The sequence below is a fragment of the Aphelocoma coerulescens genome, chromosome 4A (genome assembly GCF_041296385.1).
Source record: "Aphelocoma coerulescens isolate FSJ_1873_10779 chromosome 4A, UR_Acoe_1.0, whole genome shotgun sequence".
Taxonomy (NCBI): Eukaryota; Metazoa; Chordata; class Aves; order Passeriformes; family Corvidae; genus Aphelocoma; species Aphelocoma coerulescens.
This window is the reverse complement of record NC_091018.1, coordinates 14,673,076-14,700,546: the sequence shown is the minus strand read 5'-3', so window position 1 is coordinate 14,700,546 and position 27,471 is coordinate 14,673,076. Positions and strand designations below refer to the sequence as shown.

Sequence of the window (27,471 nt, the reverse complement as noted above, 5' to 3'; positions counted from 1 at the left end):
ACATTCTGTTCTGTGTTTTCTTTCTTTTTTTTTTTTTGAAACAACTTCATTTCATGTTCCTTTTGGCATCTGAAGAATTTGTAGGCCACCAAAATCAATTTTCTCAATGAGAGAAACTGATAAAATAAACATTACTTCTGCTTTCCTCCTAAACTATAGAAACAAACCAAGGGAGGAGAAGGGGGTTAGTTAGATAATACAGCCCACTTGGAATTTGTTGGAAGGAGAAGGAAAATAAAAGGTATGAGGAACTTGCTGTAATGTTGAGTGAGGCTGCTGTGCTGTTTAAGTTAATTGTGAGAAGGAGCAACAAAGCAAGTGAAAAGTAGTGTAAGCAGCTAACTATTCATTTTCAAAGGCAACTTTTTCACTTTCATGGAGTTTTACAGTAGTTGGGATTTCTCTTAGTAAGGATCAGTTGGGGAGGGGATGCAGAGAGGCAGCTGCTTCCTAATGGCAACGAATAGCAATTAAAACCCATTTACACTTTGAATTTAGCATCTAATATTGTATGTAGTAATTGAAGCTGTGCCTGTTGGACAAATTTGGTGAGAAGACAGTAGTTTTTTTTAGTGATAATGTGAAATATGGAAAATAAACCACTCTAAAACATTTCAACCTCTTGATAATAAAAAAGGAAAAATCCAACCGGTTAAGCTTTATAATTTCTGTTCTTTTTGTCACCTTATAACTGTTGCCATATTCTCATTATTTTCATTACCAAATCTGCATTTTTTGTTACATGTTGCTCTTTGCTTTATAGTCTTGCACATATGAGATAAAAATGGAGATAGTGGGGCTGGCATGGAGCAGTCAGTCCTATTTGGTGGTGAGCATTAGGGTATAACTGATGATGAGCCCCCACATTTGCCATTTGCAGTCAGAGTTTGGTGTAATAAGCTTCTTTTACATTATACAGCTTTTTTTTGCCTTTGTAAATGAAGAAAAGTTTTCTGAAAATGGATGGATGGTGTACAACCCAATGTCTGAATACAGGAGGCAGGTGAGTTGTTACCGTTGCCATTGCCTGGTGCTTTCACATCTCCTGACTTGCATAGAGGAATTATTGTTTGTACATTTCTCTTATCAGCTGTTGGGAGATGATGGAAATTCAACTTGAAAAAAGGTAAAGAAAAGAAATAAAAGACTTGAACCTTTAAAAAAAACATGGAATGTCACAGGAAGGGAGTCTTTGCTTTTGGAAGGAAATTACTGATGCCTCTTACAATGTGCCGCTGCTAATTGGGCACAGGGTGGGGAGAATGTGCCAAATATGTAACTGTAGTGTCCTAAACATAGATTGGATTTGTTCTTCTTCCCAAAATGAAGTGGGGGGAAAAAAAAATAGCTTGTTTTAGAAAGAGCATTGCTTTACAGAAATTACGGATGTCTCTCAGTATTCTTCCTTGCTCTTTAGTTGATCTTTGAAAAATGTCAATGAAAGAGGATGATATTTCATTTTAATATGTCTGTTAGATAATTTAAGTATGACATTAAAAAAAATTAAATAGCAAAAAATACGAACTTCCTTAATTTTGTTTCCCTGCATCATTTTTTGGTTCATGGTTTAGAAGCCTAACACCCAAAAAAGGTAAAATACAAACACCCACACAAACCCCACTGTGTGCATGTGTGGACTTATCAGTATTTCTCAGCTTCCTGGAAACGCCTTACTGGGCAGAGTACAACTAGGAGTTGTTCTTTCTCAATAAGAAAGTTACCCTGAATCTTACTTTTAACCTGAAGGTAGTATCAGGCTACAGGGAAGAAAGGTTATAGTGAGACTTTCTCTCCCCCAGTCTCTTTCCCAGGGAAGGTAGAAAGGCAGAGCTTTAGGGAAGGAGAGAAGGTCATTTTCTTTCCTCAGTCCCCCAGTTAAAGAAATACATCTCCTAGTTTCAGTCATTGAAACTTACTCTGAGGCTATAATTGTGTACATAAGGGTATGAGATGGCTCTGCAGCTGTTTAAGGTTGTGAATCCATCTGCAATGAACTGGTTTGTGTGGTCTTGTAATCTTTTTTGCTTCTATTGTTTTGAAACGGTATTTAGTTAAATTGGTAGGTTGTTGCCACCATGTGGCCATAATGTAATGTAAAATTCAAGAGCAGAATTACTTTTTGTCAGCCAAAAATACATTGAATAACTTGGTGTTCTGTTTTAGGGGCTGCCTAATGACCGGTGGCGAGTGACCTTCATTAACGAGCATTACGGGCTGTGTGACACGTACCCATCGCTCCTGGTCGTGCCGTACAATGCAACAGACGATGATCTCAAGAAAGTTGCTGCCTTTAGGTCCCGAAATAGAATCCCGGTGAGTATGAGGGGATGGAACTTGCCTGATGGTGTAGCTAGTTTTAAGCTAGCTTAAGTTGCATCTAAACAACTTCTTGCTGAACACGGCACAGAGGGTGCTTTTTTTGGAAATGGTTATGGCAAAATAGTTTTGATTGGCCAGTGGTTTTCACTGCTTGAAACTGGTGTCTTGGCCAAGCCACATTTCCGTTTTTCCCCCACAACAATTGCCCATGACAGCTTCACTGGTTTTAATTTGACTTGCCCAGTACCAATGGCCAGCAGTGCAGTTTCCTTTGATGAAGAATGAGCCTTACACTGCCATGTGCACTGGTTGCTATTGCTGGATGCCCATAAAAAGTGATCACAAATGTCCTGCAGGCAAACCACATGGCATTTAAACATAGTTCCACTGGTCAGTCCTAAAATAAGACCTCATGCGTAGTCTCTTTAGTGAATTCTTGGGCTTTTTAGTCTGCAGAATTTTAAGATAAACCTGTTTGACTTCTTGAGTGTGTTTCTGTAATAAAAATTTTATGAGGTAAGAGAGTTTTTATGTATCAGCTCTTTATAGCACTATAGAAAATACTAATTTCTATTCCAATACTTGTTTTAACCGGTATTTCCCTTCAGCAAACTTGGAAGGTGGGCTGGATTCTTAGACAGTATCGGAAAGCTGTCTTGAAGCTCAGTTTCAAACAGATGCACAGCTCAATATGATAAATATTTATTAGATGTGGTATTTACTGACAGACTAGGCCTATAATTATAAATTTACTATATATACACACATAACTGTATAATACATAATGTGTATGAAATACATATGTGTAATGTATAGCCTGTGCATATAGTTCTAATAACCTAGCTGTGTCATCCCTGTCACCTCAAAATTCATGACAGGCCTTTTGGCATGCCTGTCGAGTGAGAGTAATTTCCTTGGTAATAGTAATTTTATTAAAACAGTAATTTTAAATAGTAATTTCATTCTTGTCAGGAAATAGCTACTCATCCTCACCCCCCCCACACACTGGCAGATCTTGTTTCTGATCTACACCTCAGGTTGTATTTCAGGAATGAACGCTTTCTGAAGATTGGATTTTGGGGGATTTTTTGTTTGATGTTCTTCCACTCTGTAACCCACAACTTTCAGAGTGGGTGAGAATTCTATTTCTTAATAATTTTCAACAATGAATTTACATTTTTTGCCTGCTTCTTGGGTTTCTTGCTTATCTTTAATCTCTGGCACTGCATCTGTTCCCTGGGCAGCTCACTGTCTTTTGTGGCAAGTCCTCTTTGGCTCAGAACAACAAAGACAGCATGTGCTGTGCTCCAATGCCTCCTCTTTGTAAGGAGGGCTGAGGAACAAAATGTGCTTTAAAGAGAAGAGAAAACATTCAAGATACTGCAGAAAGGTTCAACTTGCCTTCCTTATCCAAAAAAAAGGGAAAAGCTGTTCTTGTAGAATTGGAGCATCTTAGTCACCGTTTCTACAATGAGTTCATTCTCCAGAATTGTTTCTTAGTTTCAGCAGAGATTGCTGTGTTTATTTCTAGTTTACTTTCAGCATTATTTGTGTAACCTAAGACTTGTAGAAAAATATTAAAATACATTGGATTATATAGGTAAGTATTATTTCAGTAAGCATTAAATATGTAACAGAACTCTTTTGAGGATTATTAATAAATTTTATGCGACTAAAAGCAGTTGAGATGTCAAGGGATTGTATTTTGAAGAAATAAAAAAAAAGTGTTGATTTTCATTCTGTGCATGTTAAAGAATATAGCTTTAAGTTACGGTTTTTTTACTAAAATGAGTTTCTTCTGCTGTGTGTTTGCTGTGTGACCAGGTTCTCTCATGGATTCATCCGGAGACCCAAGCTGTAATCATGCGCTGCAGTCAGCCCCTCGTTGGAATGAGTGGCAAGCGGAATAAAGATGATGAAAGATACCTTGATATCATCAGGGAGGCCAACGGGCAGATCTCCAAACTGACCATCTATGATGCAAGGCCCAATGTCAATGCAGTTGCAAACAAGGTAAACAGATGCTTTTAACAGTCTTATTTTCAAAGGGAATGAGGAGGAGGCTTAGTTGGAAGTTTTCTGTGGGGAGGTTTTGGGGAATAGTAGTAATCTTAATATAAATAAATTTACATAATCAAATACTGAGGCTCAAGGCCATGAAAGGACATGAGTGTCTAAAGTAGGTCCCTAAGCAGTTTCAGGTCCATATGTAGATTTCCGGATGTGCTTTACAGTGTCTGTTCTCAGCCAAGCACAGATCTTAACGTGCGACTGAAGTCAGGCATGATTCCACTCTGCACTGGGAGGTAGCTGTGGGCTGGGCTGTAGAGCATGTCCCCTGTAGGAATGGCAGGCCACCTCTGTGCAACCTTCAGATCCTCTGGGAAAATTCCATCCTAGAAAGGATGTGTGCATAAAGCCAAGCCAAATGACAGGCATCCTTTGGTTCTTCCTAATCATTACATGGACTACTTCAGACCTATCCTGGCATCCAGCAAATAAAGAGAAGTGATAAATAAGTTAATTTGGGTGCTTCCACTCTAAACAGCAGTATGGGTATGAGCTTGGATACCTTGGTACCTGCTGTTCTTCCCCAGGTGCTTGTAGTTGGTAGGTACAGAAAGTGTTCCCATCGGGTAAGGTGATTATTTCTTTGCTATCTGTGATCGAAACCTAAATGGGATCAGAATCATATAGCAGCCCAGGCTGGAAGGGATCTTGAAAAATCATCTCCTCTAACCTTTCAAGAAGAAAAGTAGTGCCTGTGGATTGATCTCTCCTCTGCTTCCCCCTCAGCTCTGTTGAGGACTAGATTATTCAGGCAAGCTCAGATAATGCCAGTACACTGTGTCAGCATTGTATTTGGCATGGAGCACGGTAGACATGGATGTGCTCCATCTTCATATGAAAAAACCATGTTAGGGAGTGGTGGTGAAGGAGACAGGTTTAATGCTTTTGTCATACGAGAATGTGCCACGCCTGGGGATAGTCCCTTAGTCATGGAACTTCAAACACAAATGAAGGGGACCTGCTTTTCAGCACTTACTACTGAAGGTGTGTGTCTGCACAGCAAAGGGCAAGAGAGCTGAGCTCAAGAGGGTTTGAGATCCAAGTGAAATGATAAGTGTGCTTATCTGGAGAGAAGGAATTCTAGCTTCTGAATAGTTTTGTGGAACAAAATGGGACACTAGTTTAGTGAAATGAGTCCTCTTCAGTGTTTGTGCTGAAAGGAATATAAAATGGTAAAACTTGTTTGCATAAGAGGTTTATATGTAACGAATGTTAAGTTGCTTTCAAGAGGAACAATAATGATTCAAGGGGGACAATAATCCTGGTAGTTTGATCTGTGCAAGTTAGGTGCACATATTTGTACCTGTACAGCCTCCTTCTCTAGAATACAGAATATAATTTGTTAAGCTTTATTATTATGTTTGTGTGTATAGCACACATTCTTTCTGAGGCTATCCTAGGGGCTGTTTTAATGTGATGGTTTGTATTTTGAGGGTCTGCTTCAATTGTTTGCATTTGACTGTACAAAGCCCATTATCCTCTGCACACTGAGTTTTTATGGGTGAATAAAACATGTAATCTTTCTGTTTGCCTTGTGGAAAGATTGTCAATTACATCTTTGAAACAAATGGGGTAAAAAAATTGAGTTTGTCCAAGAAGTGAGAAAAAATGTAAGGTAATGTCTTGTAGACAAACTTGATATGCACATGTTTTAATTAACTCCTCATATATCTAAAATGTTCAATCAGAGCAATAGACACAGGTACATTTCTGGGTCTGAGGGAGAATGATATAAAGAGTGCAAGTCAATGTTTATCTGCACTGAAAATATTTTTGTGAACAGCTGTGAAGATTTGTCTAAGCAAAATCTTGGGCTGTGCTAACTCATGCATTCCTGTGTTCCTTGTACATAGGTCAAGACACACAGCCAGGAGCTGCAGCAGCCCTGATGCTGAAATTACAATCATTCCTCACCAAGACTTCATAATACTCAAAGGAAAGAGAAAAATACACTCATTGCTTCTTTCACTGCAGAGCCTGGCAGCTCTGATAATAACCCCACATCTGAGAAAGGAGACAGAGAGCATAGAATAGAGATACTGTGCTGCTGTACAGCACTATAGGTGGTACTCATGGGGAAAGGCTTACATGGTGCTTTAGGCTCTTGTCTGATGTGTAGTTGGTAAAATTTATTTATCCAAATTTATGGCATTTTTTTGCTGTCAGCAGGAAATACTTGCAATTTTTCAGCTCTGTGAGCTTGAGAGAGCTGGTGATGTTGAGTCTGGAGAAAAGGAGGCTCAGGGGGGACCTTATCACTCTGTACAACTGCCTGAAAGGAGGTTGTAGTCAGGTGGGGGTCGGTCTCTTCTCCCAAGTAACAAGTGGTGGGGCAAGAAGAAATGGCCTCAAGTTGCACCAGGGGAGGTTTAAATTGGATATCTGGAAAAATTGATTTGTGGAAAGGCTGTCCAGGGAAGTGGTTGAATCACTGTCCCTGGAGGTATGTAAAAGATGTGGCACTTGGGGGAATGGTTTAGTGGTGGGCTTGGCACTGCTGGGTTAATGGTTGCACTCAATGATCTTAAAGGTCTTTTCCAACCCAAACTATTTCATATTTCTGTCTTTGGAAAGTCTGATCAGTGACATTGTGCCCTAAAATATGTGTGGGTTTTCTACTTCCTTTTGTTACCAGGCACATCCTGTGGTGTGGTGATGGTGAAATGTTTTAAGAGAGCAGCAGTAGAACAGACTTTTTACTTATGTGGCTCTTTAATATCTTAACAGTCTAAATATAAATTTAGTCTTCAGCACTAAAATTTAGTGTTAGAAAAGTTAAAGTAAACTTTAATGTTATTACTAATTTTCTTCTTAAAGACAGAATCTAAGATTCTTGAACATAATTTTTAAATGAAAGGTAGCTTATTCTTAACTCTTAAATTTAAATTTATTTGGCCAAACATTTTATCACTTTTGTCTATTTCCATGTCAAATGATACTCATTCCCTTCTTGCTCTGTTGAAAAGGATGTGCATATGACTAAAGTTAATTTCAGATCTCTTGTTTGTAGGCAACTGGGGGAGGATATGAAGGTGAAGATGCATATCCCAATGCAGAACTTTTCTTCTTGGACATTCATAATATTCATGTCATGCGGGAATCTTTGAAGAAGCTGAAGGACATTGTTTATCCTAATGTGGAAGAATCACACTGGTTGTCAAGTCTGGAATCAACCCACTGGTTAGAACATATAAAGGTAACTTTTCTTTGATTGTTCAAAAACTGTTTGCCCAAATCTGTCATATCAGACTTGCTTTCTGTGCTAAGCTGTGAAGTAGTCCTAGAACACATCAAACTAATTGGACTACAAAAGCAACATCCCTGAGTGCTGGCTTTTTTTGCCAGCTCATCTTAGAGTATGTTATGAGATACCATAACTAAGCAACAGTAGATGAAATTGAACGTTTACTGCCTGCCTCAAGTTTAGTGTCTTTAGCAGAGGAATGCATTTTTAGTCTGATTGGCTTTACATGTGTGAGAACTGATTTATTTTGGTTTCTTGCAGTACAGGCCTGCAGATGACCGTCACTGTGAAGTATCAGTAAATACTTTAGTTGCCAGTGTGTATATGACTTTATTTTGTGAATTGTGGTTTTGTAAATAAATCTTGTAAATTTATTTGTAAATTTTGTAGTTTTCATCTCGTAGCACAAATAAAATACTTAAGCTGGTAATTCACCAGTGTTCTAACTAGTTGACCTTTGAACCTTTTGCTTCAAGTATAGCTGTGCAAAAGCAATTAGAGTATTATGTAATGAATCCTGCTTAATAAAATTTTCATTTTAATTTAATAGCTGGAAAATAAGTATATTAGAAGGGTGCAAGCTCCTTTTTCCAACAACTGAGATAATTCAGTAATTTAGTTCAAAGAAGGGAGTCAAATGAAATAACACAGAATTTTTGGAGAGTATATGCTATGGTAAATCCCCTCTTTCTTTGAAAAAGAAGCTTATGGTCTTTGGTTTATCAAGGTTGCTGTTTTGTGCCCTGTTTTTTAAGAATTTGCTGTGAGATGAATTTGATCTTACTAAGGGATTAGGGAACCAATCTGCTTTTCTATTTTTATACGAGAAATTCACTTGATCTCCTAGAAAATTCTTTTCCAATTAACTGCACTGCTTTTTTCAGGTCGTTTAATGGGAACAGTATTAATTCAGATGCTGTGTAGATACAAAGAAATCAACTTAGTGTTATCATTTGAACAGAAATAAGCTGTGTTGTTTGTTTGGTGTGTGTTGCTCCTCACCAGCTCGTGCTGACAGGAGCCATTCAGGTGGCAGACAAGGTGTCATCGGGCCGGAGCTCGGTGCTGGTTCACTGCAGCGACGGCTGGGACCGCACGGCTCAGCTCACCTCCCTGGCCATGCTCATGCTGGACAGCTACTACAGAACCATCGAAGGCTTTGAAGTTCTGGTGCAAAAAGAGTGGATAAGCTTTGGACACAAGTTTGCATCGGTAAGAATTAGAAGATAATTGCAAAGACTGTGCAGTAATAACTTTCTGAAAAGCTTTCAGTGTTAAACCACTCACTTTGTGTCAGAGTTTGATAATTCCTTTCATAATTTCTGGATTTGGATTTAAAACATTTCCTGGTAAACTGAGCAAAACTCTTGGGTTTGGACCTGTTTGGTCAGTATTTTTCTTGCTATTCTTTCTCTGAGAACTCATATTTTGTCCTTTGCATCCTTTTAAAAGCATAGAACTGCTAGGGTTACTGTGGTTATTGAGCAAAGAAAATAAGAAGGCAGAAAAATCGTGTCCTCTCAAATTCTTAGCTGAAGATCAGATAAAGCTGGGATATGAGGTTCTCCATCACTCTTTCTTTGGACTGTCTTGAATGTCGCAAGAAGCAGATGAATGAGTCTAGCCAGTGTCTTCTAAGTGAGATTTTGCATGATTTGCTGATTTCTAAATATTCTAAACTTGTCATAATAGCTCCCAAGAGGCTGTCACTGGTAATTTTGGCTCTACTTCTGTTCATTTGTTTTCTGGGCAGAAGGTTAGAAGCTCAGAAGGTTAAGTAGTTGCTTCCATAGCAAGTCCTTAGTATTTTACAGATATGTGAATCATTTTCACAGAAAATTCACAGAATATTCTGAGTTGGAAGGGACCCTGTTCATCCTGTTCGTGTTAGAAAACTTTTCAACGTCTTAGTGGAATTTTACTAAATGCCACAGCTAACCACTTAACCAAGAAATCTGTACGAGGAACCTGGAGGAGGAGATTAGGTTGCCAGGGAGACTGTGCTGTTACTTACTGTAAGCATTATAGCAGTGTTGCTTGTTGGTGCTGAACCTTGTAATTCACAGTAAGAAGTTTCTACAACTTCAGTAGAAGTTACTTGGATGGATCTTTCACCCCTAATGAAATATTCTAAAGATACTACTTAATATAGCTAAAATTTGGAAAATAGGCAATCTGGAAAAAATCAAGAAATGGAAAAATATATCTATGTGTGTGTTTCATGCCCATTTTACATTTGCAAGTGTTGCAGTCATTTGGAAATCCATGTATAGCTACTCAGCATAAATCACCTCACCATTTACATGTGCTTGTAGGCTGTGGCAGTTTTTGATCTGATATTCTAAAGGCGCTTTGAGGCTTACGAGATTTGTATTTTGCATGTTGGAAGTGATAGCTGATGTAGTCTGGTTTTTTGTGTACTTACTTGTGGTCTTTTAGTAGTGATATGTTTTATAAACCTTTTAAGTATTCTGTCTTGGTACGGGCACAGGAAAATGTGAAGCCAGTGGCTTGACTTTTTATTCTCATATTTTATTTTGTATTTTAAAAAAGTCAGGATGTAGATAAAATTAGATGGTATCCCTGGGAGACTTGCAGTCAAACACATGTGTTATGGTTTAACACAAAGCTTAAAAAGAGAGATCTGTGTGCTCTTCATCATTATTAATAAATTCAAATAATCTATGATTCTTTTTGTTAAGCCATTCATTTTAGTTGGGTAATCAAAGGATTTTGTTCTCCCTCAACAGATGTTTTTCTCCAAATAGTGAGGCAGGACTTGGCATCCCTTCCAGATGACTCGCTCAGTCCATTGGTTCATGTCTGACAATGTAGCAGCAATAAGAATGATTTAAGTAGCTGCTTTTGCTTAAACTGCTATTTTCCCAACTTGCTCACTCAAGTAGCAATCTTTGGAAATGGTTGAAGCCACTCTTCAGCCATCTGCTGTAATCTGAGAGTACTGTAAATTTTTATTTGACGGGTTATTTAGTGTATAGTGAAGGTCGGTCTTTTCTGGAGTGTTCTGTAGAAGTGGTGGAGTCACCATCCCTGGAGAGATGTAAAAGACCTGTGATGTGGTGCTTGGGGTCATGGGTTAGTGGTGGACCTGTCAGTGTTGGGTTTAACAGTTGGACTCTGTGATCTTAAAGGTCTTTTCCAACCTTAACTATTCTATGATAAAATTATAATGTAAGCAGAAAATACTTTGATCATTCATTCCCTGTTTTAGTTTGGTAATTGTTTGCTAGACCTGTGACTTTGAATAGTGAGAACTAGACACTCAGTGCAGTTAGAGCACTTCCTGACCCTCATCTCTGAAACTGTTGTTGTTTCATTTTCCCTTTAGTAGGGAGTTGAAGAGTAGGGTGTTACTTATATTGTCTGGGTTGGAGCAAGCTTCATGTTTTTATGGTACCAGGGTTGCAATTTGGATTACTTAATATCAAATAACCAAATCGTAGACTACTTAATAGTTCCTCTCTGCATTTTATATCAAATGAGGTGAGCAGTAAGTTTCCTTGTTGAAAAGACATTCCCTACCCCAACTTTTCTATGTGTGGTGAACTTAGTGCACTCTCCAGATGATAAATTTGCCTGTTATGTGGAATTTAATTCTAATTATGCATTCAAATATGAGACATAATTATAGATGGAAGATACTCAGACATCCTGAAACTGCTAACTGTAGTGGAAGTGGACAGACTTCCACTCCTTACTAAACACATGTATGACTCTTAATGGATAACAAGTATCTCAAACCATGAAAACTGAAGAGCAAGGAAGCCAATTTGGTTTTCTTCTTTATAGTGCTTTTCTAGCCGTTTGTTACTGTTGACTGAGTTCAGCTGCAATCCCTCATCTCCCTCTATTTCCTGCCATTCAATTCTATTATGTTAAACTATCTTGCAAGCCATTGTACAGAGCAGTGTACTGCTTTTATGATTTTTCATGTCCTTGAGGCATTAAGCTTGCCATCTTACAGGCAGATAGACAACATCTTAGGTCAACATAAATGCTCTTCTTTTGTCTGCTCCAGGCAAGTACATTCAAACAGAATTATGTAGTAAATAGAAACTCCTTTTCCCTGAATCTCTAGCCTGTTCTCAGCTATCAAATGGTAAAAGGAAGTAAACAGCTTTTACCAAATCTACTTTTTGTCCATGGGGCAAATTCCTTTGATTGTTACTTTGGGCACCTCCGAATAATGGGCTCACCCAAACTTTAAAAATCTGTGTTAATTTTATGTCAAGAACACGAACATTTTTTGATCTCGTTCATGTTTGCGTACTATCTCAGGGTGAATGTTAAGGTTCAAGTGTGGAGGGGGAAGAGAAGATTGTGTGGATAGTTTGATGATCTAGGTCCTGCAGTGGCTTAAAATAAAAAAGAAGACAAAGTATGTAACTTGGCTTTTGACAAACTTACCATGTAAATGTAGTTCAGAATATGTCTTGATTATTTTGTTAAGTAATGGATGCTTCAACAGTTCTGCTTGTCCAATAACCAGCAGGTGTTTATAACAGGACCGATTATCAGTTTGGAATTTTTTTCAGCATCTTTGGAACAGCTTTGCAGTATTTCTCTATCTGAATCTCTCCTCCTTCATGCAGTAACTGATTTTGAAATTATAATACTGGGTTGCTTTATTGCAAAAGAATTAATGCTCTGGTACAAAATAAGAAACCATGTCTATTGCCATAAAATAGCCTGTTTCGGTTAACAGGAGGCTGTATTGCTTCATTTCAGAGAATAGGCCACGGTGATAAAAATCATGCTGATGCAGACAGATCACCCATCTTTCTCCAGTTTATTGATTGTGTGTGGCAAATGTCTAAACAGGTATGTTGTGTTGTTCTTCAGAAGGTAACAGTGTGAAGAGATGACTGAATTGAAACCCTATGTCTTTATGTTTTGAAATAAGTGTTTGAAGAGCACAGCATATGCCTCTGCTCTGACCTGTAGTAAAAAAAAGTGTATTTACTTTAGTGAAAGTGATACACAAGCTGTGGTTATGTTGCTGGGCATGGCACTGGCTGTGCAGGCATGGCTGGTGTTCTTGGATACAGGATTCTCAGATGCACACTGAGAGATGTTTCATACCCGGCAGAAAGCTTTTACAGGAATTGCATCCAGCTGCCTTAATGGGGTCTGTTGTTCTGTTTGACCATTTTGTGAAGCTGTCCCTTGAACTGCAGGGACACATGTTGTTTTGTCAATGCTTAAAAAGGAAGCAAGGGAGCTTTTGAGTGCTATGATTTAACATTGTATGGTCAATAAGTAGTGAAACAAAGCAGTGAACTTAGACTGTTTAGGGCCCAGGATCAGGACCTTTATTTTCCTGTATGGTGCTGCACTGTAACAGTGCACTGAAGATACCTTACTCTGTCTTACTAGTAAAAGCATATGTGTAACCATTCTGTATTTTATTCTTTTTATAAATTAAAGGTAGGTAGAACATTTTGAGATTTTTTCAGTGGCTAGTTGGAGAAAGTTGAACACCTTGTGTCATCTGAACACTTAGTCTGCTATAAAGTACATGAAAGTATTGCCTTAAAAATGACTTGTAGATGTATCCAGGCTTCTAAACTCTACCTTTAGTCTTTTAACCATGCATGTCCTTCTGCGTTTTCTATGTAAACAATGAATTTGTCTTTCCTGGTTTTAGTTTCCTACGGCCTTTGAATTCAATGAGCAGTTCCTGATTACAATCCTGGATCACTTGTACAGCTGCCGGTTTGGCACTTTCTTGTATAACAGCGAGTTTCTCAGAGAAAAAGAGGTCAGTCAAACCACTGATTGTGTAATTGCATTGCTGTCTTTACTCTAGGTGATTGCAAAAGTTCTGGTTGTATTGTATTTGGTTATAGTCTTTGCAGACAGTGATTTTGAACTGGCTTTTTTCTGATAGAATGGTGCCATGCAGTCACTAAAATATTTGTCAAGCACTGGGTTTGGAATCTTTCTAATACAGTAATGTGTTATGCTTCTAAGTAAACCAGAAGTGTATTAATTTTAGAATGTAACAATGGCTTCTATGATGGATTTCTTGATTTTGTGCAAATGCTTACTGTTCTTATTTCAATTTCATTTTAGAAAGTGACTGAGAAAACATTATCGTTATGGTCTTTGATAAACAGTGAAAAATCTAAATACACCAATCCTTTTTATAGTAAAGAGCTAAATCGAGCACTCTATCCAGTAGCCAGCATGCGGCATTTAGAGCTCTGGGTCAATTACTACATCAGGTGGAACCCAAGGATTCGGCAGCAAGTAAGTAAATTCTCAATGTGTACAAAAAATGCTTTTAGACTTTGGAAATATGGATTTTGTGTCATAACTGTCTTGTAGAGTAGTACTTGTAATCTGTTCAGGTTTTTAGTGTTACATTTGTAAAGATAGAGAAAAAAGTGTAATTAATTATTTAGTTCTCTTGTTAGCTCATTGAACTTATTTTCCTGTTTAGTAGCAAGTCATCCTTGAGCTCTTTCTAGCCCTTTTTCTTGGACACATGTCTAAGGGCATTTGATGCTACTAAATCCTGAATGACAATGCTTAGAAACAGGGCTTGCTGATCCCTGAAGAGTTGGGGCATTAGCAACACAAACACAGTTGCATTTGCTCGGTCTTTCTCCTTTTGCTGAGAAAGCCTATGAAACCATTTACAAATGAAATGACCCACTGAGTCCTTTCTCTTTCAAAGCTATATGTATTGATGGTAAGATTTAATTTTTTTTGTAACATTGATGACCCAGCATTGTTTACACTGTGGATGAAAGCTGTTACCGAAAATTATACAAATGGATCTGATTGGAAGTCCAGAAAAGCTTTTCTTAAATGCCACATAGTTCAGTTCTGTGCTTTTAATGCCTATGAACATTCCATGTTTGTTACAGTCTTGCTGGAAATCTCAGCCATGTGGTACATAAAGATGGTGTACAGGGATTTTTTTTGTCCTTTTTAACAGCTTGTGGAGGTTTGAGTAGGAGAAGATAGAGGAGTAATTTGTTTGACAGAAGCAGTCTTCACAGTCTAGCCCTTGGAAGGAGTCAGTAGTTTTCAAGCAATACACTTCCTTTTCCATAGCTGATCTCCTGTATTATTTACAGCACTTTAGAGGCTTAAGGAACGCCAGACAGTTTGCTATGGCTTTTTACAAATATGTTGCCTATTTGAATTTGAAGTTCTGGTTTTAAAGCTTTTGTTGCTTGTTGTAAAGGATGAGGGTGTTTTGCAAAAGGTGAATCCAAAGATTTATTTTAGAAAGTGAAGGATTATAACACATGCAAATAAGCTGTAGATCTACTTAAAAATGCAGTTTGCCATTATTTGCGAGAGCTTTTTGGCAGGAGTTTCTCATTAGAAATGCAAACCCAAGTGACGGTTTTCCATGCTGCTACTACTGGTCCCTCATTTTCACCATTTTTGTACACAAAATGCAACTTTTTTTCCTGCACATGAAATTTATGCTTCATCTTCACTTAAGCAACTCAATAATGAACGTGTGGCCCGGACCATTTTTTTAAATGACATTTCTTAGTGCCATTACTTAGAAGCATCTTCTGCTAGCAAAACCATTATCCCACATCACCAGTCATCTGAGTACGTACATTCAGCATTGATCCACTTCCACAAGTGCCTCAGCATTCATCACAATCCTCATATGGGTGTGTGGTGAGTGGTGCACCTCACAGTGCTGGTTGAACTGGTTTTGAACTGGTGAGGTGTTTAACCATTAGCTGCTGAAACTCCACTGCTGATAGCTTTGAATTGCAGGCAGTTAACTGTGAAACAGCAACAATTTCCAGACAGGTATATTCAGCTGAAGGTAACTTTAGGCTCTGTCTCTGCCTTGGACATTTGTAACACTTCTTCTCCGTTTGTTTCATTACTCTGAAAAGGAACTTAAGATCAAAGTGGAAACTGTTAAAAGGCTCTTTCTGAGTAACCTCCTGAAAGCCAGAGCAGTTGATTTTAAACACATGCAAGTGTGCTTAGAGAATTCACTAATAAAGTTTTTTATTTCACTTGTTTATTTACACTAAGTTGCAAATTTACTATTAAAAACTCAAGTAAATTTCATCAGTGAGAGAAGTTGTTTAATCTGAAGACATGGATCTTAATCTGATCAGTGTAGCTAAAATAATCTGGCTAAACACTGTTTTTTAGGGAAGATGCTGGCACACTTGGCCTCTGGACTCTTAAAACCTTTTAGTAAGTCAAGAAAAAAGCTTTGGTCAAGGTACATGAGTAACTGTCTTGCACACAATATTAAATAACAAGAAAATAAAACCCATATGCTCCAGGAAATGGTGGCTGATTTTGAGTTACGACAAATGGTTTTGTGCAAAGATTGACTTTGGGGGACACAGCTGGAAGGCAGAGGGCTCTCAGGTTACAACAGTGAATATTTCTGTTTAGCTACGACTTGCTACGCCTGCCAGGAAGCCCTGGATACTCAAGCAGCCTGTGTACAAGTAGTTGGAGTGAAGTGCTGAGACTAACATGGATCTCTTTCTAGCAGCCAAACCCCGTGGAGCAGCGTTACATGGAGCTCCTTGCGTTGCGTGATGATTATATCAGGAGACTTGAAGAGCTACAGATCACAAATAATTCTAAGATATCCAATTCATCAGCCTCATCAACATCTCCCTCACAAATGGTGTCCCAAGTACAAACACATTTTTGAAGAAAATGTTGGCTTCTTTCTATACTGTAATAGCAAGTGGTGCTTAACATAGATCTATAGCATAAAGAGGAATATTCTAATGCCTTACATTAGACTGTCCTAACACAAATTATTTTAGACTGTCTTCATTTGAGGAGAACTTCAAAACAAACAAACCCAACTCTTCAATTACGTGCCTTTCAGAACCTGTGGACCGGGAACATTATTAATCAACTCATAGCTATGGAGGGCTTTAAGAGTTATTTTGGTAGGTCTGGTACAATTGAAATGAAATTGATTTATTGTTTTCATAAGAATGCTTTAATTTATTACATTGTAGGTCATGTTCCTGTAAGGAAATTCATGCTCAGTCTTATGTGTTGTGAATAAACACAATAATGTCAATAGGAATATTCACATTGTATAAAATTAGGCATGTGTGTATTCCTGTTAGGAATACATTCGTGGAATTCATGAGAGAAAAATAAATTCTATTGCAAGATGTCAGAGAGGAGTGTTGAAGCTTTCAGATTACCTGAGAATTCCAAATTTTTCTTTTTTTAAATAAACAGAAATATGGAAGGCATTTCACTGATATGCTTCTAAATAAAAAATTCAAATAGCGCAGTAGATATCGAAATAAAAGAAATTTTTAATTGTAAATTGATTTTATTTTTTTTAAATAACAAATGACAGTTGTACTGGATTCTGAGAAGTTCTGTTTAGGCTAGCTGATCAGCACTAAAGTACAGTACAAATTATCACTGTGGGCAGTATTGGTTCTCTGGATTAATACAGGATTAAATGTTTCTAAAGAAAGTTTATATAATTAGAAACAGAACCACAGAGACATTGCTTTAATATCCAGCAATAGCCATAGTATTAAAGCTTCTGTTTGTCTTCTAAAAGTAAATGTGCCTGTTTAAAGGAGCTTTTATACCAAAGTAGGCAAAAATTCTCAGTTATAAATAATTTTTAAAACTTGTACATTTATACTTTACTGTTTAATTTAACTTCTGTTCAGCAAATTTATTCTTAAGTATTTAAGGGGCTTTGGTATCCAAGATTTGCATATAGTGTGTGCACTTACATTGAACATTCAAGTGAGCTCTGATTTCAAGCCTACCTTTCAGAGGCTTTTTGTAAATCTTTAATTTGTTCCTTTCAGGTGTTTTTTAAATAGTTGCAAGCATTTCTTATGACAGCACAAACTTTGCTCTTGATATTTAATTAAAATTTTGCATATTCTCAGAAGTATAATTATATGCAGGCAATCCAGGAAATACTGCAATTCAGAATCTGTAAAGGACTCTAATATTGTTATTTTAAAGGAGATATTTTGATGCTTGAGGCTTCTTTCATTGTAAATTATTGCACATGTGGTGAGTTTTGATCTGCAAGATATAGGATTATATATAAATTAAGTTTTGTGTAAGTATATATAATATAGTTTATTAGAAATTCTGCAAGTTTATAAAGTGTAAATATTTTGCATATGAAAACTAAATTTAAAGCTATAGTTCCATAAAATAAGTCAAAGTTTAGAGGACATTGAATATTTTTAAAACAGTATTTTTTCAAAGGAGTAAAAGTATCCTGCCTCTGGATTTAATTCAGTATATGCACTGAGTTGCACTATGTTTTCAGGGAAGTTCAGAGCATACAGCATGTGTGTTTTAAATACGCAGAATTATATGACTCTTGTCCTCTAAATTTCATTCTCCCATCTATGCTCTCCAGTATGTGTATCCAAAATAACAATGTTGTCCCCAAATCTTGACTTGTTAAGGTAAATAAGATTCATTACATCAGATAAATGAAGAAGGATACTCAGTTGTTCATGATATACTTTACATTTTGAAAGCTATGCATAATCTGGTATATTTGCCTTCTACTTATTTGCGGTTTATTAAAAAAAAAGCTATTTTTATGAGAATATTTAAAGTTTCTGTATTTAACATGGTGACATCTCTGAGTAGTGTGAAAAAGTTCTGAAAATCGAATAGTTTTTTACTGTGTAAACACTACATGATAACCTATTGCATTTGGGAAAGTGTAATATAACGGAAAGGATCTTTTTGCACTTACTTCATTACATATTACTTTGTTCATATTACTCTTCAGCTGAATTTGTCTTTGAAGCACTCTAACATGGCTCTGTGTGGGCTTGGAATTTTTCAAGTCAGCAGCTAAGATAGGTGTTTTAATTGTTTTTACATGAGAGACCAACATAAGCGTGGTTTTAATCCAATATGTTCTGGAAAATACTGCGAATGTAGGCATACAAACTTATCAATGCTAACAGAACATCTCTCTCCTTCCCTCATAACTGGGTGCTCCGGGCTGTCGTTCTGCACAGAGCTCCTGTCCTCTGTGCACACTGTAGCCTGTTCCCTGCCAGGAGCACACCTGGGGAAGCTTCTGAGGTCATGATGAAGAGAGTTCAGGCGCCGAGTGCCTTTACTAGGAGGGGTGAAAAAGCAGAGCTGGGGTGTCAACATCACCAGCAATGAATGCCCAATATCCCAAAAGAAATGTCAGTCTTGGAATGCTAGTTTAGGTTTTTTGTATTCTTCCTTCCATGGACCTGAGGAGATAAGCTAGTTTTTGTGTTGGGCTTCACTTACTTATTTAGAAAGGTTATTTGTTGAATGCCTTCTTTATTTGCTCATGCCTTGCCCTTCCCCCCAGCATCACTTTTATGGCTGTACCCAAGACATGACTTGTGTGCTACCTCCTTCTGATGTATTGTTAACCTCTGCCTTGAGTTCAGGTGTTGTCTCGCAGCGAGCATTCTGTTATGCATGAGAAAACATGATCTGTAACAGCGCAGGATCTCCTCAGTACTACCGCTTCCTCACTAACCGTGTCGGCCGCTCTCCGTGGATACCGCGGGACTGCTCTGGAGCCGGGCTCTGTGTGCCAGGCGGCGTTGGGCCGGGGGGAGAGCAGTGAACATCAGCCGTCTGCCGTGTATGTGCGGGGAGGGGAAAATAAAGATGTCAGTGCTGAACTCTGCCTCCACCCGCCCTTTTCTGGCGCGCCGGCCGAGTGCCGCGTCTCCGTGCTGGGGCTGGAGGGGGCGGCGGGCGGGGGTTGCCCGGCCCGTCCCTCCCTCAGCCCGGCCCCGCCGCCCGCCCGCCCTCGCGGCGCGCAGGCCTCTGGGAAAGCGCCGCCGCCAGGTGACAGCGCTCGGCGCTGCCGGGGCCCCAGCGGGCCGGGCTGAGGCGGCGGGGCCGGGCCGGGGCGCCGCGGAGGGGCGGGAGCCCGCCGGCCATCCCGGCGGCGCGGCCGGAACCATGGAGCGGGCGGCGGCGGCGGCAGCGGGGCCGGCGGTGGAGGGCGGCGGCGTGAGCCGGCGAGCCGTGCGGGCAGGGGGGGCCGCGGCGGCGGGCGCGGGGTCGCGGCAGCCCAGCACCGAGACCCTGGACAGGTGAGCGGGGCGGGTGGCGGGAGAGGGGGCGCCGCGGCCTGCGCGCCCCGCGGGGCCGGGCGGGGGGGGACGCGGCGGCGGGCGCCCCTCGGCCCGAGCCTCGGCCGAGCGCGGCCCCCCGGCCTCGGGACGGCCTCCCCGGACCCCTCCGGCCCGAGAAGCTGCAATCTGGGGGCGGCTGCTGTGCAGCGGCGGATGGTCCGCGGCGGGAACCCGCTGTTGTCAAAGTTTCCTGCTGCGGTTGCCGTATGCCGGCAGTGCCGCCGCCGGCTTGGCCGAGGCTGAGGCGGCCGCGGGGCTTCGGCTCCGTGGTTTGGGGCAGCGTCCTGCAAACTCGGGCTGAGACCGTCCGTGGGTTTTGAGACTGTTGCCGATGATTGGGGTTTTTTTCGTGCGTGTATTTAATCTGCAGAGGTATGACTGTCCCCAGACTGTTCCCCGGTGCGCGGTGTGTCCCGGAGCTGCTGTCCGTGTGTCCCTGTGTGTGTGCGGTGTGTTCCCGGTGCGTGTCTGTAGGTGTGTGCCGTGTGTCCCGGTGTCCCGTCTGGCGGTAGGGGGGTGTGGTGCCTCTTCGGTTCCCGGCTGGCCCTGAGTCCGCAGGGTCTCACCAGAACGGTGCCAGACCCTGGGTGCCAGGTGGGAGCACACCTCCTCCAGCAGCCGCTGGCAGAGACGTTCCTTCACTCAGAAGTTTCCAGCTGAAGGCAGACTTCAGAACTGAGTTTTAAAATCCTTAAACAAGGAGTAGAAATGAACGAAAATATCACCCTGATGAAAACTAAAAAAAAAAAAAAAATATATATATAAAATCAGCGCTAGATTGTAGTCTCTGTATTCTCTCTTTTTTTCTGTTAGGAAAAACCTGAGGGTTTACATCATTCTAGTGAGGATGGAAATCAATTGTCCATTTTCTATCATCAAAACATACACCTTTGTGTTCCTTATTAATGCACTTTCTTATCCTAATTTTCATCTTTCATTCTACTGATCTTGCTCTACCCTAGGCCAATTATAATGTCTATTTGTCATATATTTTATTTGTTTGCTGGTACGGCTGTACCAGGCCAGGCTTTGTGTGACTGCAGATGAGACAGAATGCAAGGGCAGTCAGTACCGGTGTGTGCCCCACAGGTGCGTGGGGAGAAGGCATATTGGTGTGACGAGTGTTCTGTGGAACACTGACACATCCCCCACACTGGTCTCAGGGGATGGTCCTGCATTCATATTCGTTTTCCTGCTGCTATTAGCTCTGTTGATGTAGTGATTCGCGGTGAAGATAAGACATAGAAAAATAAATCATTTTCTTAATTAGCAACTGAGTGCTTATTTGAAAACAAACTTAGGCAAGCCCTGAAGAGATACACTGGAAATTAAGAGATGTGAGAGAATGAGAAATAAATGAGGTAAGAAAAAGATTACTGTAGGTTTTAGCCCTTGGGCTCTTTTGCAAAACTTTAGAGAAGAGTTCTCTAAGTGAATCTGGGTTCGAGTTCAGCACTAAATACTAACCTGAAAGCTTGTTGTTCAAGCAGGACTATCATAGATGTGTTTTAGTTGCAAAACAACACTGTGAGATCTAGTCCCATGTAGAATGTGCAGGTGGGGTGAAAGCTATTAAAATTTATCAGAAAAGTTTTGAAAGATCTTCCATTTCAGGTATGTTGTTGTTGCATGGATCTCTGCCTTATACCTAGCTATACTGGCACAGTTAATGTAAGGAAGGAGCTCTTGTCCATAGTAATTGGTTATTTAAGGGTGTTACCCCACCCTCTTAATGTCTGATGTGTGGTTCACCTGCTGGGTGCTGGCTATGTGTAAATGTATTCACTTCAGTGTCATGAGACGTTCACAGAATCCAAAGCTAGTTTATGAATTAACTAAAAAAACATTAACATTTTCTTTCTGTAGTTTACTTCTGAATAAGCATTCAATCTGTAGAAGAGCCCAGATGAATGGTTTGAAGAAAAGTGGCAGTTATCGAAAATATCAGCTGAGGCTATGGTAACACCCAGGGAACCAGTTCCCTCTGGCATTCCCAGTTTTTACTTGGATACCTGTGTGTTTTGAAGCAGACCTAGTGCACTTCAGACTGCCATTGCTTCTCCCTCTCAGTACTGCAGTACTTGTGAGCAGCACTAGTTTAGGGGACTGTTCTCAAATTGCATCACCTGGGATTTAGTGTGGTTCAGATGCTTTAGGGTTCTTGTAAATAGCCTACACCGAACATCATCACTGTGGCATGGGAGAGCCCACATGAAGATTATCCAGGATTTATTTCATGAATTGGAAAAAACTGCAGTTAACTAGAAGTTACCCTTTAGAAAACATGTATTTTCAACATTTAATATAGAATACAACATTAGCATCGTTTAAATTTTTTAATACTAGCATGAAGTACTGAGGATTTACAGAATAATCAGGACATACTGATAAGGACAGTATAAGGAGTTTCCTATTACTTGGCCAAACTCATTCCACAGGTGACTTTAAGAAAAAAGCGTGTGAGTGATAAAAATTACACTGGATAAGGAACATAATATTTTTTAAGTTCCTGGGACCCTAACCTCTCTTTTAACCTCCTGACAGCTCTGTGTCTCTGACATGAACTAGTAAAATTCTTTTTCCTAATTTGATCAGTAAAATAGTTGCATTTGCCCACAAAGCAGCCCAAGTTTTACGATGTTAGTGATCAGTTTCAGTGTTGCTTTCTGGACTTCTCATATGCTATGCTGTTCAAAATACACATTTTGAATTACTGCTAAATAACTTGAAATTTCTGGTTTTGTAGCCCGACTGGATCCCACGTGGAATGGTGTAAACAGCTGATAGCTGCAACCATCTCGAGTCAGATTTCAGGGTCTGTCCCATCAGAGGGTGTGTCCAGAGACTATAGGGTAAGTGACTTTGAGGAATGCATTGATTTGTTTGAAGATTAAAGAGTGGGGGATCGGAAAGGTCCTTGCTATGTTGATTAGCAGGTGGTAAGTACTTGAGTGATTGCTGAATGTTTCAGAAGTAAAAACATCTCATTATGTGTAGGAGTCTGCTTTGTGTTTTCCTCCATATTTAGAATAGTGCTGTTGAAGCCTGCAGAATAAAACTTAACAGAGAGGTAAAACGAAAATTTAGAAGTCAGTGTTTTGAATAAAATGTCAAAAGTGAGTTGTCTTTTTTTGGGTTACTATATAAAATAATTGGTAAAGTAGATTATAGTTGCAGGTTGAAATGGTTTCTAGTGTGTGTTATTCAGAGTACAGAATTGAGTGCCTCAGATTTCACAAAAAATAAATGAATGACTTTGTTACTGTGCAGAGAACATAACTGAGTATCATGTTTCATGGTGTTTCACCGGAGACACAGAATTTAACATCAAACAAACAAGTCACCTTTTTCATTCCCTCCCAGCAAAATGTTTGTCACTAAGGTAATGACTGCACAGCATGGTTTACCTGACAGTTCCACTGTGTGTTTGTGCCCCTGTTCTTTCACGCTCACTGGCTGTTCACTCCGTGCAGCCACTCAACTCAGCTGTCAGGAATGGAGCATGGGCAGTTTTTCTCCTCTCACAACGTGATAGAAGTTACCCATGTTTCAATTCCCTGTAAGAAGCCCAACTTCCTGCTATCTAGATTCCTTTTTCATCCTAGATATGTAACAGTTTTATTGTCTTCATACAGAATGACCAAAGGAAGATTTTTATCGCTTTTGTTTGTTTTGTTTTAACTAGATTTTAATTCACATATGCTCCGTGATTACAAAGTTTGTTATCTGGAAGCAGCATATTTTAGATTCAGGTTCAGCTTGAGTCTGAGATGAGTCCATAAAATATTTTTGACTGTAGTTTATTTAAAAGTTCAACCTCAAGAGTTTCACACTATTGGTACAGTCAGCAGCTTGTAAAGAGTAGCTCTCCCATACTACAGCAGCTGAATTGCAAATGCTTGCTCCAGGTCAAGGCCAACATTTTTGGTAAAACACTGGGGGAAACCTTGCATTACAGCTGTTGGTGTATTTGCCAAGGATTTCATTTTAGTAAAATCCAAGTGTGTAAGCTTGGTGTTCAGTTTATCTCTGAGTTAGAATGCATTCTTCTGGAATGAAGAGCACTCTTTAATTTTGAATAACTTCCCTCTCTATACCAGACTCATCTCAGATATTATTTAACAGGAATAAATCTTTTAAGGCCTAATTAAAATTCTGCTTCAGTCTCTCTCTGAGAAATGAGAGAAAAGGATTTAAGCCTGATGGTTTAAATTAAGAATTTTTGTGGTTAAATTTTATTAGACATCATTGCATTGCTGTGGTTTGAAATCCCATATTTGTATATAACTTGATGGAATTTTTTATGGTTGCTTACTCAGTACTACTAACAGGTTGGAATTGTTACTGTGGAATTCATACATGAAAAGACAATGCCCGTATATAGCTCAGTTTTCCTTTGAGACATCTTTCTCTTTTGATGCACTTTCATGGGTCTTCATTACCTTTGGTTACCTCGAATTGCTGCATTTAGAGACTATCTTACAACTCAGAACCTTCAGGTCGGGTCAGATGTGAGTGTTTGCTTCTGGAACTGGTCAGGTAGTTCTGTTAGTTTGTGCTGGATTTACCAGGAACTCGCTGCTTTATTCTTTCTTTCATCCTTTTTTGACTGTTAAAATTAATATGTTTGCAAAACCAGGTAAATATATTGATTCTTGTATCTAACGGTGTTACTCATGTTACTCTTACGTGACTTACCTTACGAGAATGTGATTTAAGGGAAGGGGAGTCAAAGGGAAGCAAAGGGGCAGCTAATGGGCTGGTCAGAACTGGAGAGCACTGGGGGAGCGCTTGCTTGCTAAACCCTGCAGCAACATGATCTCAGTCTGAGTTGAGCTGTGCTCTGTGTGTCTTCTCTGACACATGCTCTGCCTGCAGAGTGTTCTTGAATGAGAGGCTCATATAAATGAAAATGGCTTAGATTGTAGTTGCTGACTACAAACACCTTCAGAAGCTGGGAAGAGTTGTCTTTCTCTGAAAGGTCAGGTGGCTCTCCTTCATGGCTGTTAGTGCAGGTTTATTGTCTTCCACCTAGAAGGATTACCAGGCTCTTTCTTCTCTTACAACAATAGCACATTGTAGCAGGATAAAAGGGTGATTAGGAATGAATCTTTCCAAAGACCTTGGTATTTGTTACATCACTAAAATGAAGTGGCTGAGATTTTTTTTTAGACCGAAACAATTCTGCAAATGAGAGTTACTAGTTCTGCATAGTTTTGTTTTGTTCTTTCAAAATCCAGCTATAATTAAAATGTTTGGGAGTAGAGTTCTTTTGAAAATCTGGTGAAATAAGATGTAGTGTCTTTAACAAATCAAATCTGTGTGTTTCATTGGATAACATTTTATATTTTAACTAACAGGTGTACAGGAGGCCGGTTATACGGGTAAGATTACCTTTGGCTAGCAGTGAACGGCCTCCTACCTGTGTGTCTCTTGTGCTGTGTGAGATCTTGGTGTGTCAAGCGTTCTTCTTTACCTCATTAATGGGTTTTATGAACCAGCCAGACCATTTTGCTATGCAGTGCAACAGCTTCTTTGCCATAGAAATGCTTTATATACATTACAATGTTTTTGTGAGCAATAAAAGTCAATGTGTAAGAGAGCAATATTTTAAAATTATGTTATGAATGTGCAATACTAACTTCAGTTTTATTACATTAATTTTGACAAAATGGATGCTTGCAATTCAGGTTTACATGCTTCAGAGTGCAGAGTACTGTGTTAGCAGCTCTAACATGTCTATGCTAAAGAATACCAGTGGTGAAAGCATTAAGTCTGTGTCTGTCCTATTTAAATAAGTTCCAAATTCATGCTTGCCTTTGTACTTGTTTTACATTAGTTGTTACCAAGCTGTAACAGGATTGAAGGTTAGGTTTGAAGTTAGGCACTAGTGCAATGACCTACATCTTTTTAATGATAATTTTGATACTAGAGCTTGCCCATTGTTCATTGAAGATTAAGAAGGGCCTTGTTTTCTTGCCCCTCTCTCTTAGTAACATTTATGGAGTGAGAAGTGATCTGGATAGTGTTTTGACATTGTTCATGAAATGTGTCCAACACTTTTATTCAAACAAAGACCTCTTGTTCAGTCTGAAGCCAAGAGATGAAGTCTGAATGATTTCTTTTTCTCATCCATTGTTTACATATTTTAAAATTATGTTTTTAGACCGATCATACAAATCCACAAGTTGATCTTTTTTTTTTCTTTTAAATAGCTAACGCTTCAAATAATTGGTCTGACTTGAGTAACAAAAACTGGTTTTGTTCAGTTTTTCCCAGTTCTGTGTAAAGGCTTTGATATTTGAATGGTCTGCTCTGCTTCTTTGTCTTTCATATATTTAAAATTCTTTGGTGTGTTTGCTCATTGTCCTGCTGGTTTTCTTCTAGAGATCACAATGTCTATTTTTCTTTGATTTCAAAAACAACATAATTATGATCTGAAATTTAAGTAATTTCTGTATAACAGAATTCTAGCCATACCTAAATGTTAGTAGTCCTTTATAACTTGAAAGGTTTTTTTAAGTACTTACAATTTTTTTAACTCATGTAAAGTTCAAATTATCTGAAGATATCTGAAGTCCTTCTTCTAAGTTGTTTCTTGAGGGTTCTGTAGAAATCCTGTAAAAAGAGAAATTGACATTTAACAAACATTTGTAAATTTAGACTGAGGCTGATTTTACAGTCTGACCAAGTGAGAAGTTCTTTGCATTTGAACTGGGAGTAATAGACTGTCATGAGCACAACTTCTCTCCAGTTGTTAAAGAAAGAAGACAGAAGAACATTTTTGGCTGAACATACTAAAACAATTCCTTCAGCTGACCTGATGATATTTGTGCTTCTCTCTGGTGTGCATAAGGACCTTATGTTTATTAAAGAAGTTTAATTAATGTTCAGGATTTGCTGCCAATTGATGCAAAAATCAATTAACATGAAAATGTGAATTGTTTGCCTGTTTTGCTGTGAGTAGTGATTTTAGGTTCTGTGAAGTTACTGGCTGAGTTTCAAGCCACAACATAGAAGTTGCTGGAAAGATACGTTAAGCTATAAAGTTGAGAGTTCAGTTACAACATGTTTTACACAGTAAAGCATTTTTAAAGTCTCTAGATACTTCTATTTGGTGTCGACCTGTTTTTTTCTGTGAAAGATTGCATGAGTTTTCCCATAATGCTGCCTTTGCAAGCTGTACTCAATTTCTTCTAGTGATAAGCATGTAGCATTTTTGAAATTAATTTTCTTCACTGTAAGGTTATTTGTCTTAAAAAGACAGTACATACTTTTATGTTCTTATCTACAGAGCACTGATTCTTTTGTGAAAAAGGGAGTAAATTTTTCATTTTGTCTTGTGCCAAGTAACATTCAAAGGATGGTGCTAATAGCTTGGATTCCTTTCTGTGGAAAGTAGTGTGTGCCAGGAGTAGAAGATTTTGGAAAGCTAAGCTGGAGTCAAAGTATATGCTGTCTTTTTAAGGAAATTTTTAAAAAGGGGAACAAAAACTGAGAAGATTCTGTCCTTTCACCTGTTGTTTGCATTTTTTTTGCTGTTACTTCTCTCTTGCTCTACTGCTGCCTCATGCAAAGCAGGAGATTCAGGATGGACACAATGGCTATCATTCTGAAGCAGAACCTGATCAGGTGGCAAGTTTTACTCATCTTTCATTCATTAACTGTGTAGCAAGGTACAATATATTAGTACTC

The 27,471-nt window shown here is 39.1% G+C and overlaps 2 protein-coding genes across 8 annotated transcripts in view; both read left to right on the top strand.

Moving 5' to 3' along the window:
- MTM1 (myotubularin 1) overlaps nt 1–19,314 on the top strand; it is a 42,844-nt gene extending 23,530 nt beyond the window's left edge. For 3 of the 4 annotated variants that reach the window (XM_069015437.1, XM_069015438.1, XM_069015440.1), the window contains 9 exons: nt 920–1,003; nt 2,164–2,313; nt 4,144–4,332; nt 7,400–7,585; nt 8,639–8,845; nt 12,383–12,475; nt 13,302–13,415; nt 13,730–13,906; nt 16,155–19,314. In XM_069015437.1, the coding sequence (XP_068871538.1) occupies nt 920–1,003; nt 2,164–2,313; nt 4,144–4,332; nt 7,400–7,585; nt 8,639–8,845; nt 12,383–12,475; nt 13,302–13,415; nt 13,730–13,906; nt 16,155–16,322 (1,368 nt within the window). In that variant the 3' untranslated portion in view covers nt 16,323–19,314. The remainder of the gene's footprint in view (nt 1–919; nt 1,004–2,163; nt 2,314–4,143; nt 4,333–7,399; nt 7,586–8,638; nt 8,846–12,382; nt 12,476–13,301; nt 13,416–13,729; nt 13,907–16,154) is intronic. The other variant, XM_069015439.1, reaches the window with a different exon arrangement.
- A 306-nt stretch (nt 19,315–19,620) lies between these two features.
- Nucleotides 19,621–27,471, top strand: part of MTMR1 (myotubularin related protein 1) — a 39,880-nt gene continuing 32,029 nt past the window's right edge. The window contains exons 1-4 of one of the 4 annotated variants that reach the window (XM_069015433.1): nt 19,621–19,734; nt 22,523–22,628; nt 25,137–25,160; nt 27,358–27,408. The gene's annotated coding sequence lies outside the window, so the exon portion shown is untranslated. The remainder of the gene's footprint in view (nt 19,735–22,522; nt 22,629–25,136; nt 25,161–27,357; nt 27,409–27,471) is intronic. The other 3 variants (XM_069015434.1, XM_069015435.1, XM_069015436.1) reach the window with 3 other exon arrangements.